The 14,537-nt window shown below is 65.3% G+C and overlaps 2 protein-coding genes across 10 annotated transcripts in view; one reads left to right on the plus strand and one right to left on the minus strand.

Moving 5' to 3' along the window:
* PPIP5K1 (diphosphoinositol pentakisphosphate kinase 1) overlaps nt 1-4,286 on the minus strand; it is a 50,144-nt gene extending 45,858 nt beyond the window's left edge. For 7 of the 9 annotated variants that reach the window (XM_074837721.1, XM_074837728.1, XM_074837727.1 and 4 more), the window contains exon 1: nt 4,250-4,286. The gene's annotated coding sequence lies outside the window, so the exon portion shown is untranslated. Of the gene's footprint in view, nt 1-818; nt 1,001-3,311; nt 3,562-4,249 lie in introns of those variants that run through there. The other 2 variants (XM_074837719.1, XM_074837720.1) reach the window with 2 other exon arrangements.
* Nucleotides 4,287-5,041: 755 nt separating this feature from the next.
* CKMT1A (creatine kinase, mitochondrial 1A) lies at nt 5,042-14,349 on the plus strand. Its single transcript, XM_074837636.1, has 9 exons — nt 5,042-5,343; nt 10,628-10,826; nt 11,176-11,271; nt 11,390-11,611; nt 12,087-12,172; nt 13,044-13,167; nt 13,332-13,466; nt 13,817-13,942; nt 14,106-14,349. Exons 1-9 carry the CDS (start codon nt 5,195-5,197, stop codon nt 14,220-14,222), a joined length of 1,254 nt encoding a protein of 417 aa, XP_074693737.1. The 5' UTR covers nt 5,042-5,194; the 3' UTR covers nt 14,223-14,349.
* Nucleotides 14,350-14,537: the final 188 nt, after the last annotated feature.

A 14,537-nucleotide genomic window follows, 5' to 3' on the forward strand; every position in this document is an offset into this window, starting at 1 on the left:
GAATACCTCACGTTATTAAGTACTTCCTAAAAACGGACATAAGACACTCTACCGCTGCTTCTCATGCTCTCACATGATTTCCAGTGTTCCCCAGACTGAGTTACTGTATTTCCTCCTCTTCTGAGCATGCTTTCCCTTACAGCCAGTACACTGTAGGAGACCATACCACCACACAGAGCTGTCAGTTCCCAGCCCTCTGGCAGCTCCTCATGGGGCAGAGAAGCACACCCCAACGCCATCGGCCTGCTGCCAGCACGGTTTCACCACCTAGGCAAGAATGCCCTCCCCAGAAACAACGGAGGGAGATTGCCTTAATCCATTTGGGGGGGGCGGGGGCACGGGGGGAACAACGACACACAGGCAAAAGAAACAAACACACAGAGCAATCCAACTGCTTGTGAAATCCCCTTGGAAATAAGGGTAAAAATAAAGCATGCCTCCACGCAGAAGGGCTGTGAGTGCTCCTGGAAAGGACAGGTAACAGGTGAGCGCTCAGAGAAAGCGTGGGAGCAGAAGCACTCAGGACAAGGTCCCGCGGCTGCGCTGCCAAGCCGCGACAGCAAGGCCGTCGGTCATCACGCTGGATCTAGCTGGGGAGCCGACACCGACCCAACAGAAGCCAGGGAGGTGACGCACCAAGCCCAGACTTTGCACCTACCGCAGCACGGAGGATCTCCTCCGCCCGGCCCCCAGCTCACGTCGGTCTCCTGCTGGTGCATTAAGCCCAGCGCTGCCGGCTCCCGCAGGGACTCTGAGGCACAATGCACACCCAGCACAGAACAGCGTCCTGGTCAGCGAGAGTTAAAGCTGTAACTCACCATCCGTGCTCTCTGCTGGTGGGAGCAACAGCGCTGGCAGACCAGGCTGTCCAGGCATTTCACTGCATGCTCCATACAGCCCTACTTCCACACAAGGACAAGAGTAGGATTCCCCACACGCTCAGGAACCGTCTTCATTCCTGTGCCCTGCTGCCTCAGCACACCAGCACAGAACGAGACCTTAGCAAGTACTATCAGCTTGATGGCTGATGATTTAATGAAGTAAACCATGCAAGAAGAGGAGGAGGGTAGTTTTCTCCAATCCCTTACTCTCCCCTCCCTCCTGGAAAAAACAGATCAAGCAGCAGGCAAACCTTTGCCCTAAGAACGAAGAAAGCAACAAGTTCTCTACATTCCTGCTCCTATCCCAGAAAAAATCCTCTGCCTTGCTCTGTAGCTATTTCTAGAGGCCATGACATGCCATCCTCGAACCAGGTAAAACCCAGAGCCTCGCTGAAGGCAACAGCCACTGATGCTTCAGGCATGCCCTTGGTGTTAACAGGGAAAGCCTCATGATCGCAGGTTGTTTCTGGTGTGGGGAAAGGGGGAGGGTATAACCAAAACCTTTATAAAGTTTCTCTTTAAAGTAGATCCCTCACCTGACTAGATTTATACCGAGAGAGAGAACAGACTCTGATGAAACAGAACTTTTAGCTACAGGCATAACTAAGGCATCTAGAACTCAGACAGACTGTGGCTCTCAAAGGGAAACAGGCAAGTGGAGCTCTGTTCTGGTATCAAAGGCTAGTAACATGAGGTTTTACCACCACACCTGAACCAGCTCTAGTGCTGGGCTATCAGTTTATGTGCCAGGAGGGTGGCAACCTCCCTTACAGCAGCGGTACCAGCAAGGTTCCTGTCCAGCTCAGCCCACACCACCACCGCACCATTACTCCTCTTCTTCAAGCCCAGAGCTACGAGAGGCGCTGGCAGTACGCGATGCTGACGGTTCTGCATCACTCCCGTTGCCTCCTGCGCTAACTGCTCCTACAGGTCACACATTCAGACCAGTCCCCACCTGCCAGGAGTGCTTACAGGTCTCACCTTTCACTAATCACAGCAGCAAAATTAAGTGTTGAATTAATGCATCTGGCAGTATCGTCCAAGAGAGACAAAAGCATTAACATGGCTCTGGCACACACACAAAAAAGGTTAAGATGGTTCTGGCTTTGAGTACGGAGTATTCAGGCTTGCTAGTCCCATCACAGACATGAGGAAGTACACACCAGCCACTACAGCTAAAGACATTCTTGCACTCTCTTCCAAGGGCAGTTGTGATCTGCTACTCACTCATCCCAAAGGTGATCACAATCACCTAACAGCCATCAGAACACACAACCTGGAGCTGAGACGTAGACCTTGCCCCCAAGTGTCCGGGGACTCACTTCAGCTCTCTAGACTGTATTCGTGACAAGAAATGAGACACTATGCTTTTTCCAGTTCCCCAGCAGATCATTCTGCTGCTGTTCAGAAAAGGATGTTCACAGAGTAAAGAAACTCATTCTTTGTGCCCCACTTCTGAGGTACCAGAAATTTAAGAAAGAAGGTCGTATGATCAGGTCTTGTATTAACGTTGCACTCAGTGTGGCATTAACCACTAAAAGAGTAGGTTTGGGCGTTGGTTTTTTGTTTGTGTTTTTGAACAAAGCCTGTGACAGGTGCAGATGCAGGATTTGAAAGCGCAGTCCCTCCAGCAGAGGTCTGAAGGACGAGGATGGCAGCAGCCAAGCGAGGCTGATCGCGTTGCTGGAGGCAGCTCTAGGAGCAGGGACCAGGCTGCACACCCCAGGGAGCAGCAGGCGGGTCCCAGGATGCAGGTACTGCTGCACGCAGACGGCTGTGAGGGTGGTTTAGCTCCCAGACCCACAGCCTGACCAAAGCCAGGTCAAGTATCTGCAGGACTAAAACCTTTAAGAACACACAGAGCTGGCACTTTAAAATACTAATGCTGGCAACACCTTGTTGAACTACAGGAAACTGCTGTGGGCACTAAAAGCAAACAAACAACCCAAACAAACACAAAAGACCCCAACTCTGATAGTTTAGGCCTTGATCAGTGAAGCACCTTTGCACGCATGACCAGCGAGGAACCTTTGCCCAAAGAGTTACCCCCATTGTCACAAGGGCTATTTGTATGAAGGTTAATTACACACTTACATACAAAAGGTAAAAGCTGTACTGTTATCATAGACACTTAATTGCTTCGGAAGAAAAAGAACACCTATTCCACAGTTAATAATTAAAAGCTATTTTCAAAGAAAGCTTTCCATGTTCTATTAACATGGGAGTTCAAGGTGCTCACAACCAGGAAGATGAAGCCAAGCTTCTAAACGCACACTTCTGCCAGTTTGAGTAGCACTTTGGGTAACTCCGAATCTATGAGCATCTTCAAACCCAGAGTGCGGCAGTGGTGGAAATGTTTTGTTCCGTGACCTGGAGCTCCTTCTGCCAGACAACGCCGCCTGCAAATTTAGTAAAAACCTCCTGGCTTACCACTTCTACATCTGAGCAGGCGTTATGCTGCTCACGTGGCGACTGCAGCAGTAAGATCAATTCTTGTCTTCGGAGAGCGGTTTTCACGAGGTTTTACAAGACTGTTAAGCATGAAACTTCTCCTCCTCAGAATTTCTCTGGGACTGTAACTGTTAATCAAGGTGCACTAACGAGAGCCTCGCTGCCGCTCCACCCTCCCTCACGCCCGGGGGCCGCGCAGACACAAACCCCGACCCGCCGGCTCGGGCGCCTTCCCGAAGGCGGGGGGCAGCGGAGGCGGCCACCGGGGCCCGGCGCGGCCGAAACAGCAGCACCCGGCGACCCGCCCCCGCGGGACGCACCAGCGCCGCGAGGCCGGGCGGCACCGGCACGGACGGGCCAACCCGCGGCAGCCCGGCGGGCCGCCCGCGCCCCGCGAGACCCCGCAGCCGCCGGGAGGGGCCGCCGGGCCCGCTCAGCCGTGGCCAGGGCCGAGCCGCGGCCCCGCCCGCCGCCCCACCGGCGCTCCCGGGCAGCGCCCGCTCCGGCGCCGCGGCGCCGTCCGCCGAGCAGCAGCTTCCGCGCTGCCCTCGGGGCCGGGGGAGGCCGGGCGCCCCGGGCCCCAGAGACCCGGGCGGGAGGGGGGAAGGGCGGCGAGCGGGCGGGCCGGGCCGGCCGCGTCAGCCCCGCGGGGGCGGCAAGGCCGGGCCACGCCTCGCCGGGGGCTGCCGCTGCCACCTACCCGGCGCTCCCCGACAGTCGCCGACGAGCCGGGCCCAGCAGCGGCGCGGCCGGCCGCACCCCCCCTCCCCCGCCCGGCTTCCCTCCGCCGGCCCGGCCCGGCCCGGCGCCCCCCGGCCCGGCCCCAGGCTCGGGCCCGGCGCCCCCGGAACACCCCGGCGCCCCGCCGGCGGCAGCAGGGGGCGCCACGCCGGGCGCCGCCATTTCCCTCCGCTCACCTGCGGCCTCCAGCGCACCCTGCGCGGCCGGCGCGGCCGCCGGCCAATCAAGACCTGCTGACGGCCGCAGCCGTCCAATCGGCGGGGAGGGGGGCGGGCCGGCCAGGCGGCGGGCGGGCGCGGCGTGGCGGCCCCTGGCGGCGGCGGCGGGCGCCGCGCGCACGTGGGGGCGCGGGCCCAGCGCCGGGCACCGGCACCGCCGGGCCCCGCGTTACCACGGCAACCGCGCGCCGCGGGACCCCGGGCAGGAGGCGCCACCGTGCCGGGCGGCCGCTCTCGGCGCGCCGGAGAGACCGGGCGGCGCGGCCCCCGGGCAGCGTCCGCCGCCGCTCCCGTCCGCTGCGGGGTCTGCGGCGGCGGAACGCGGCGCGCTCCCCGCCTCGCCGGTGCGGCCCCGCCGGTGCCGCGGGCACGGGGTGCGCGGGCCGACCGCCCTGTCCCCCCGGGGCGTGCGGGGGCTGCGGAGGGAGCGCCCGGCGCCGGGCAGCGGCACGGAGCGCGGCGGGAGGGCCGGTGACCGCCGCCCGCACCGGGCCGGGCCGAGCCGCCGACAACCGGCCAGCGGCCGGCGGCTGCGGCCGGGCCGCATCCCGCGCGCGGCTGCGGGCCGTCGGGGAGCCGCCTCCGCCGCTCCCGGCTCTAGGTGCGCGGACTTTGCCCCAGCCGCACCCTCCGCCGGCGCGGGCCGCGCCCGCCCGCACCGGAACGGGGGTGGGGGGTGGGGGGGTCCCGGGGCCCGGCCCGCCGCCACCGCCCCTCCGGCGCTGTCCGGCGCGCGGTGCTGAAGGCGGCGGGCGGGGCGGGGCGGGGCGGGGCGGGCGAGCAGGTGGCGGTGCCGTTGCGGCCCCCTCGTGCCCGGCCGGTTCCCCGCCCCGCGCGTACCCCGCCGCCGCCGTTCCCGTTCCCATTCCCCTCACGTTCGCCTCCCGGCTCCGCCGCGCCGCCATGGCCAGCACCTTCGCCCGCGCCCTCTCCGCCCGCCGCTCCGCCGGCCTCCTGGCCATGGTGGGCGCCGGTTCCCTCGCCGCCGGCTTCCTGCTCGCCCGGGACACGGTCAGCGCGGGCGACCGGCAGCGGCGGCGCTACCCGCCCAGGTACCGGGCGCGGGCGGCGGGGGCGCACGGGCGGGGGGGGGGGGGGAACAGCGGCGGGCGGGGGTCGGTCCCTGCGGCACCGGCACCGGGGAGGGCTGCGAGGCTGCCCCCGAGCCCGAGCCGGGGCGGGGGGGCGACCAGGGACGCTCAGGAGCGGAGCCCCGGGCGGCGGCGGGGGGGGCTCGGCCGTGTTGGACGGAGCCGCCCCGCCCCGGGCTACCGGCGCCGCGGGCCCCGCCGTCCCCCCGCCCAAGGGCACCGGCGCCGCCGCGGCGGGGCCTCCGCGCCTTGCCCGGCTTCCCCGGGCACCGGGCGGCCCGCGACCGCCGTGCCGGGCTGCCACGGGGACCCCCGCTGAGCCGGGGCCGCGGGGGCCTCCCCGGGGGCCGGGCCGGGAGCCCCGGAACTGCCGGTGGTCGCGGGGCACCGGGAGAAGCCGCGGCGCCGGCGGCCCGGGGCAGGTGGGAGCGGGAGGGGGACAAGCGCTGGTCTGCGGGGACCTCCCGGGGAGGACGGGGCTGGGGGCTGCGGGGGGATGGCTCGGCCTTCCCGGGGCGAGGACATACCCCGGGCTCTGCCCCGGTGTCGCCGGCAGCGGGGGGGACGTGCCAACGTCCCAGTGGGAACGGGACAGAGCAGGGGAGGTTCATTTTCTCCTCCCGGGAGCTCCGTCTGCGAGAGCCGGTGTCGGAGCAGGGACGGAGGCTCCTCGGCAGCGCCCGGGGCTGGCGGCAGCTCCTGGCCTGGCCCCATCGGGCGGTGGCGGCCTTCCCGCGCGTTGCCCTCGCGATGGGCACCTCTCCCGGAAAGGAAAGGTCCCCTGGCAGGGCCCGGCTCTTCCGTCTCGGGGGCAGTTTTTAGAGAGAACTGGAGGGGCCCGTCGGTGCTGAGCAGGCAGCCCCCTCGCCTCCCGCGGGGGATTTCGGGTGAAGACGAGCCCTGAGATGCGCCCGCAGGACTCCCGGGAGCGGGGCACGGAGCTGAGCCGGCGGCACGTGCGTGGCCGTGGCCTGGCTTAGGGGTGCTTTTGGGGTAACGCCGGCCCCGCCGCGGGCCCGATTTACACAACCTGTGCCTGATCCCTTAAGCCAGATAAGCATCGCGGCGGCAGAGCAGTGCTAAGGTTCAAGCTCCAGCACAGAAAGTCTCGTGTCACCCCCTTCGAACCGCTCTTTGCCAAGGGCTGCCCTGGGGACTGAGCGGGGGCATTAACGGCGGCTCCGCTCACCGCTGGCCCTTGCGATGAGGCTGCGAAGGCCTCGAGGCCGGGAGGGGTGCAGGCAGGTCCTGCCCGGTGCTGCCCGGCCCCCAGGAGCACGGAGGGCCAAGGCACAAGATGGGGGCTGGAGGCAGGAGCTGCCGGTGCCTCGCGAGGACCGGGCAGGGTAGGGATGTGGCCGGGAGAGCGACGTGGCAGCCACCGGCCGGTCCTTCCGCCTGGCACTGGCACCGGCTGCTCGGCTGGCACAGCTCAGGGCAGGTCAGCGGAGCGAGGAGCAGGTTTTCCTCCCCATCCCGATGCCGGCAGAGGCTGTGTGCGGGGAGGGAGCAGAACGGAGAAGGAGGCAGCACGTTACCGTTCCAGACGCACGCGGCTGCTGTGATCCCTGCACCAAACACGGTGCAGTTAGAGCGGCGCGGCGCTGCATTGCAGGCGAGAGCCCTGCTCGTGCAGAAAGCTGCACACCGAGAGCCAGCGCGGGGGGCTCGGACGTGCTGGGTTGGGCCGCAGAAACGAGGGGACGGAGATGGAGCGAGTGTGGATAATGATGGAGGCTCAGTGTTATTGCTTATTCACCTCCCAAGAGGGTTTTATATTCAAGCTTTCTAAACAATTGCAGAGCCACAGAGATCAGGTCTTCACCGAGTGAGGATAGTGAGGGAAAAACAGCAGCACCTGTGAGATGTGCTGGCTGGCGGGAGGCAAGCAGGAGCTCTGCCCATGTCCTGCTCCTGCAGGCAAGGGCACCGCGGTCTGGGGAGAGCTGGCCTGTCCCCGCCAAACCTGGGCACGCACGGAACACCGGCTGCGTCCGTGCTGTGGCTGGGGGCAGCGGCCGTGCTGCAGAGGCGTTTCTGTGGCAGGGTCGGAGGCTGGGGAGAAACAGCAGCTCAGAATGTTGATGCTGAAAACAAGGACGGGCCTGGGGGAACAGCCAGGAACCATCTGTGGGAAGGAGGGGACTGAGGTGAGTCTGGAGGAGGGGATGAAGTCGAGGTAGGGGATGTGGCTGAAAAGCTCTAAAATGAGCTTCCTGGGAGGGTCTGTTGGGCCGGGAATGGTTTTGTGACGGTGCTGACACTTGAAAAGAGCCTGGACGGAGCCCGCGGGGTGAGCCGCAGCGTCCCGCTCTGTGGGGGCGAGACAACCCACCTGGGGATTTTGTTCCTCTAGTCTTTAAGTTAAATAACGGGAGACATCAGCAACAGCCTTGAGGGATCTGAGCCACACTCCACGGTGCCACAGGGCGAATGGCCACGCTGGGGGGGCCACGGGCAGCCCCCCCACGGAGACGTGGGCACGGATGTGCCCGCTGTGATCCTACACGAGGCACAGTGCCACGTCTGGACGGTTCCCTGCCAAAGTGTCCACACACAGAGCCTGAGCCCCCCCTTCCTGCATAAACAAGCTTCCTGCTCCGCTGCCCACAGCAACCCCCCTAGCACCCCGCTCCTGCCAGTCGCCACCACTGCGCAGGGTCGGTGCCGCTTGCCCCATGCACCCCCACGTCTCTCCAGAGGGGCTTGCCATCAGAGCTGGTGACGCCGGGAAGGGTGCCGGAGGCTGCTGGATCAGTGGTGAAGAGCCGCAGGGAGATGCAGGGGGGCTGCTGCTCCCGGGGAGGCTGCCCAGTCAGTAGACGGACTAATCATAATTGCTGAGCTCGCAACGGGGCTCCCAGGCGAAGCACCTTGTGGCACAGAGGCAGGGAGGGCTGTTGCTGCAGGCAGTACTGCAGGCAGCTGCACCCCGAGGTCGCAGGCAGGACAGCGGTGCTGAGCTGCCTGGCAGGACAGCACCAGTGCTGGCAAAATGCCTGCGCCGTCTCGCTCCTGGCAGTCATCCGGCTGCCACTGAAGACACTTCCAGCCTCTGTGGCCGGGGGGAAGCCCACCCTATCGCTCGGTGCCATGGCACCGGGAACAAAATATGGTGCTGAAAGGGTCATGATTGTAAAACCAGCTTTGGGGTCCAAAGCCAAGGGGCCAAGGCAGCCCGAGTAAGACCAAGTGCAGTGTTGCCTTCACACTTGTGGCAGAGGCCACCAGACAGCCGGCGGGACGCAGCCCGGGCTGCAGGGACAGGCAGTCTGTGAGCACAGCACTCGGCGTCCAGCGCCTCCGTCCCTGCATGGCCCGGCTGATCCTGGCACCATCCAGCTTGGTTCAGGCGCTCCAGAAAGGCTGAAGAGAGATTCCCAGATTTGCTGGCTGTGATTCAGGGCTGTTCTGGGGGAGGGTGCTCTCGGACCAGGAGTTAAATCATCACTGCAGCAGCACAGGCCCTGCAGGCAGGGGCCAGAGTCTCAGGGTTTTGGACTCCGCACACCTCAGTGAGGGTACGGCTGCCTGTCACAGGCAGCATGCTTAAACCTGCAGCAATCTGCTTACTGGAAGTAAGCTGGCTTACTGGGCATGTCTGCTGCCACCAGGCACCAGAGTGGAGAGCAAGGCAGACTGTGGTCCAGGCATGCCAGGAGGCACTAGCCGTGCTGGGGACAGGGGAGGAACTTGTCCAAGTCTCCCATTCTGACCAGAAAATGCATTTTATGAGAGCATGTCTCCCTGGGGAGACGTGGGTCAGTAGCCAGCTGACGGCAGGGGCAGGAGCAGTGGGGGAGGCTGGGGCTGGCTGCACCCTGTACACAGCAAGTCGCCTTGTGAACTGGGGCGTCTCAGCACGGCACAGATATGTGTGTGGGCTGGGGGACGAGTTCCTGCCTGGAGCAAATGCCTCCTTGTGCTGGCCCAGGCTGGAGCTGCCAGCTGCCAGTGCTACGCAGAACAGACAATGTGAGCCCGACCTCCCTTTCTTTCTGCAAAGCGCAGGAAGCCACAAGCAGTAGCCAAGCTGTAGGCGAAGGGCCAACACACATTCCTTGGCCTGTAGATGCAGGGGAGGAGGCGGCAGCAGCGACAGCGACTCTGCATTGCAGCACGGGGGCTGGGCGCTGGCAGCCCGGCCTGGCACCCTGTGCCCAGGAGCAGGACCCGAGCGCTGGGAGGGTGCCAGGACTCGCTGCTGGGGATGGGAATGGTCGCCGGCTGTAGCTCCCACTGACCTGGACCTGCACGAGCCCCGGCACCTCTTCTACATGGACCTCCCCCCAAGCCGTGCCACCCCCAAGGCAGCACCCTCCAGGGAAAGGAGGCAGGCGCAAATGGGGCTTCAGGACCCACTCCCGCCACCAGCCAGGTTTCCTGGGCTGACAAGGGCCAGTCCTGTCCCACTGAGGGAAGCGAAGGCACCACCTGCCGGCAGGAGGATTTGGCCAAGGAAAGCCCTGTCAGAGTCCTGCCCCGATGATCCCCCTGTGAGCGCAGAACAACCACAAAGTCTGGCTAAAGTGGGAATGAGGTCAGGAGACGGCCTCCCGCTAAGCTGATTAGAGGAAAGCATCCCCCTAATACAATAAACTGCGTCAGAGCTGTGCGGTTCCCACCGGCTGCAGATCGGGGTCAGCCGATCTCCGGCCCCACAGCACCCAGGAGGCAGAGGGACGGGAGGTCGGGGCATCCGTCCGGGGTGCCCACGGGCTGTGTGCCCTGCCTGCCCCACTCGCTGTGCGGGCAGACCCTGGTACCTGGCAGAAGGGGCAGCGGGAGCAGCCACCCCCTGTTTGGGGCTGGTGTCGGGGCAGCTCTGGGGAGGAGAAGGGGAGCGAGATCCCCGTGCCATGGCCCGGCTGTCCTGGCAGCTCAGTGCATGGACTCAGTGCGGGGCTGGGGCTGACGTGGCCACCACCACTTGCCTGGCAAGCTCTCCCAACCCCGGCGCCCTGGTACGTGGCTGATAAGGAGCCGCACCCTAACGACCAGTCCAGATTTGCTTGTGCGCTCTTGTCCTTGCAGCAATGTCAGCCCTGGGCTTGGGCTGCTCTCTGCCCTCGCTGTGTGATGCCCGTAACTGCTGCTGGCTGCCGCTGGTGCGGACAAGCGGAGCAGGTTGAGCTCCCTCCCCAGGGCTCCCCTGCACACACCCCTCCCGCAGGTCCCTGTGGGGCCAGGTCACGAGCGATGGGGTCCCTGGCCCCAAAGGGCTCATCAGTTTCTCCTACCGCAGTGCCGAGTACCCCGACCTGCGGAAGCACAACAACTGCATGGCCAGCAGCCTGACGCCAGCCATCTACGCCAGGCTCTGCGACAAAGCAACCCCGAATGGCTGGACCTTGGACCAGTGCATCCAGACGGGTGTCGACAACCCTGGCCACCCCTTCATCAAGACTGTGGGCATGGTTGCTGGCGATGAAGAAACCTATGAGGTGAGTGGCAGCCAGAGCCCTGCCATGCTCCAGGCTCTCCGGTACCTGTGGCAGCCGGAGGAGTCCTGGTACCTGTGGTACCTCCAGCAGTCGGGGATGTTTCTGCCCACCTCCTCCTGCCTGGCCCCTGCAGAGCAGCTGTGCTGGAGCCCTGCAACCTCCCCCAGCTTGCCCCTGCACCCGCTTCCCTGGGCAGCATTGCCTGGTGGGTCACTGCATCAGCCCCACGCGCTCTGGCCCCAGCCACCCGCTGTGGCCGCCCCGCTGCCACGTTGGCAGCAGGACTTGTGTCAGGGGCTTCACAGGGCACTGGGTCTGCTGTGCTGCACAGTGTCCCTCTGGCTTCCAGGTGTTCGCTGACCTATTTGACCCCGTGATTCAGGATCGGCACAACGGATACAACCCCCGCACCATGAAGCACGTCACAGACCTGGACGCCACCAAGGTGCACGAGCCGGGCAGCGGTGCTGCGCATGGGGGCCCTTCCCCGAGCCTTGGGGGACAGAGCCCCTGCCAGCACCAGTGCCGTCCCCTGAGCGCCCCACGGCTCCTGTCTGTTCCAGATAAAGTTTGGCCACTTCGATGAGCGCTATGTGCTCTCATCCCGGGTCCGGACTGGGCGCAGCATCCGTGGGCTGAGCCTGCCACCAGCCTGCACCCGCGCTGAGCGGCGAGAGGTGGAGAAGGTGGCTGTGGAGGCGCTGAACGGCCTCACCGGGGACCTGGCGGGCCGGTACTACCGTCTCAGCGAGATGACGGAGAAGGAGCAACAGCAGCTCATTGACGTGAGTTGGTCCAGCTGCCAGCCAGCCACCCCAGGTGCCCACAGAGCAGGACCCTGTCCCCAGCGCTGCCTCTCTGGGAGGCCACATCCTCCTTCCCAGCCCCGCTGCACTGGGGGACCAGGACCCCTCCCCAGAGAGGCCGTCTGCAGCGCAGAGGCTGCTCATGGCGCTGCTCAGCCCTCCCGCTCACTGAACGCAGCCCCAGCACTTCACGCCCCCCCCCGGCTCTCGCCCCGTGTCCCTGCCCAGAGGAAGGTGGGTTTGTGGCACACAGCCGGTGCCCCACCAGCCCCTGGTACGGGGTGGGCTGTGCACCAGCAGCCTTCAGCCTCCCTGGGCAGGATGGCAGGGGCTCCTGCGCGTGGGTGGGTTGGCGCGTGAGCTTGCCCTGCCTGGGACAGCTGCGGGGCATCACCTACATGGTGGGCACCAGCCGCACAGCCCTGGTGAGCCCACGCACTCTGCCTCCCTCCAGGACCACTTCCTCTTTGACAAGCCGGTGTCCCCGCTCCTGACGGCAGCAGGAATGGCCCGGGACTGGCCCGACGCCCGAGGGATCTGGTGAGGGTCTGCCCCGGCATCGGGCAGTCAGCAGGGCAGAAAGGTGGCAGATGCTGTGGCTCCGTTGGGCTGCCCCAGCCCCTCTCCCCGTGTTGCCCATGCTCCCCACACCGCAGACCCCCGCACCCCTGGGCCGTGCTCACCCTGGGCTCTGCGGACTGACCTGGGATCCCCTTGTGTGCTGCAGTCAGCAGGCAACCGCTCCACGCACAAACCCCAGCGTCCTCGGAGCCGGCCCCTGCTGCGGATCCCACCCTCTCTCACCGTCCTGCAGCACCTTGTGCTCCAGGCTGCCAAAAACCTGTAATTGCCTTCTGCTCCCCAGGCAATCCCCAGCACTCCTCCTGGCTCTCTGCACACTCTGCCTGCCCCCAAAATTACCCTGCCACAATTGCATCTTCCTGCTCCCTCCCGGCAGCTCTGCAACACCCCACGCAGCATCCCACACACCCACAGCGTGACAGCCGGCACCCGCGCTTGCCCACGCCACCCTCACCGGCACAGGGCCTTTACAGCAGCCTCCACAGCACGTGCGGTCCCCCTGACCCAGCACCTCAACACGCACCCCGCACCTCACAGCCGCCTCCCACCGTGCTGCTGCCCCCGGTCCAGGCAGGGTTGCCACCACGCTGCTCATCCCTGGCAGTGCTGGAGCCAGCACCCCTCGCCTGCAGCGCATGGTGGTTGAACACCGGCCCGTCTCCAGGAGCATCTGGCTGGTGGCTTTGCTGCTGGGGCGTGCGCTGGCAACGCGCTCCCAGCCACAGCCCTGGGCAGAGCGCACGGGGCAGAAGGGGCACGGCCGGGGCTGGCATGGGTGGCTGGGTGGTCACGGGGCCACCAGCGTGGCTGAGCGCTGCCCTGTCCCTAGGCACAACAACGAGAAGACTTTCCTGATCTGGATCAACGAGGAGGACCACACGCGCATCATCTCCATGGAGAAGGGCGGCAACATGAAGCGCGTCTTCGAGCGGTTCTGTCGGGGCCTGAAGGAGGTGAGCGCCCGCCAGCCCCGTGGGCAGGCAGATGGGTGGACAGACGGGCAGGGGCAGGCAGGGCTGCGGCGGAACCGCACTTGGCCGGGGCTGGGGGTGCTGCCATGCCGAGGGCTGAGCACCCCACAGCTGGGGGCTGGACGCTGCCTGTGCCTCTACCCCAGGTGGAGCGGCTAATCCAGGAGCGGGGCTGGGAGTTCATGTGGAACGAGCGCCTGGGCTACATCCTGACCTGTCCCTCCAACCTGGGCACTGGGCTGCGAGCGGGTGTCCATATCAAGCTGCCGCTGCTCAGCAAGGTATTACCACGGCCGGTTTCATGGGGAGTCAGGCCAGGGCTGCAGGGAGCCCTGGCTGCCGGGGCGCAGGGAGCCCAGCCATGCGGGAGGTGCGGGGTCTCACTCGGGACCTCGCTTGGATTCCCCCAGGAAGCGTAGGGTCCAGCCCCTGCCAGCATCTGCAGCTGGAGGGGCCGGGGACCCGGGTGTCAGCCTGGGTCTGCTCAGGGCAGAGCTCCCTGCGGGGATTATGAGCCCGCTGGCGGGGTGCTGTGAGCGGCCAGGGGGCTGCCCTGGGGAGCAGCCAGCTGCGGAGCCCCGACTTCCCTGTGATGGTCCCACTGAGCACTGACACCTCCTCTGGGCACCAGGACAGCCGCTTCCCTAAGATCCTGGAGAACCTCCGGCTGCAGAAACGTGGGACGGGTGGTGTGGACACCGCGGCTACTGGCAGTGTCTTCGACATCTCCAACCTGGACCGGCTGGGGAAGTCGGAGGTGGGTGCTGGGCAGAGCCACTTTTGGGGAGGGAGGTTTGGGAGCGCATGTGTGTGACCGGCCTGCGGGGTGCTGGGGGTGGCAGCACCGGTGGGGCCAGCCGGGCACCTTGCTGCAGCTCCCAGGACAGCCCCCGAGTCGGGACGGTGTGCTCCTGGCGCAGGTGGAGCTGGTGCAGCTGGTGATAGATGGTGTGAACTACCTGATTGACTGCGAGCGGCGGCTGGAGAAGGGCCAGGACATCCGCATCCCCTCCCCGGTGCCGCAGTTCCGGCACTGAGCTGGGCCAAGGTAGCACCAGCCCTGCGGGACCCAGCTCTCCCTACAGCTTATGCCGTCTCTGTGCCCAGCATGTCGCTGTGTCCTGTTACCTGCCCGGCCAGACCCCATAAACGTGCGCTGCTGTAGCTGGGGCTCGGTCTCCTCCGTACCCCAGCACCCACCGCTCCTGGCGCCTTGCGCCCCTGCAGAGGCACCCACCCGGGTTTGTGTTCCCTGCGCCTGCCCTGAGCAGCCCTCCCTGGGATGTCCCTGAGCCGCCACTGCCCTGGGGAAGGGGCCCGGGGGGCCACTGGGGCTGCCCTGGTCGGGGGGC

Source organism: Strix aluco, chromosome 12 (assembly GCF_031877795.1).
Source record: "Strix aluco isolate bStrAlu1 chromosome 12, bStrAlu1.hap1, whole genome shotgun sequence".
Taxonomy (NCBI): domain Eukaryota; kingdom Metazoa; phylum Chordata; class Aves; order Strigiformes; family Strigidae; genus Strix; species Strix aluco.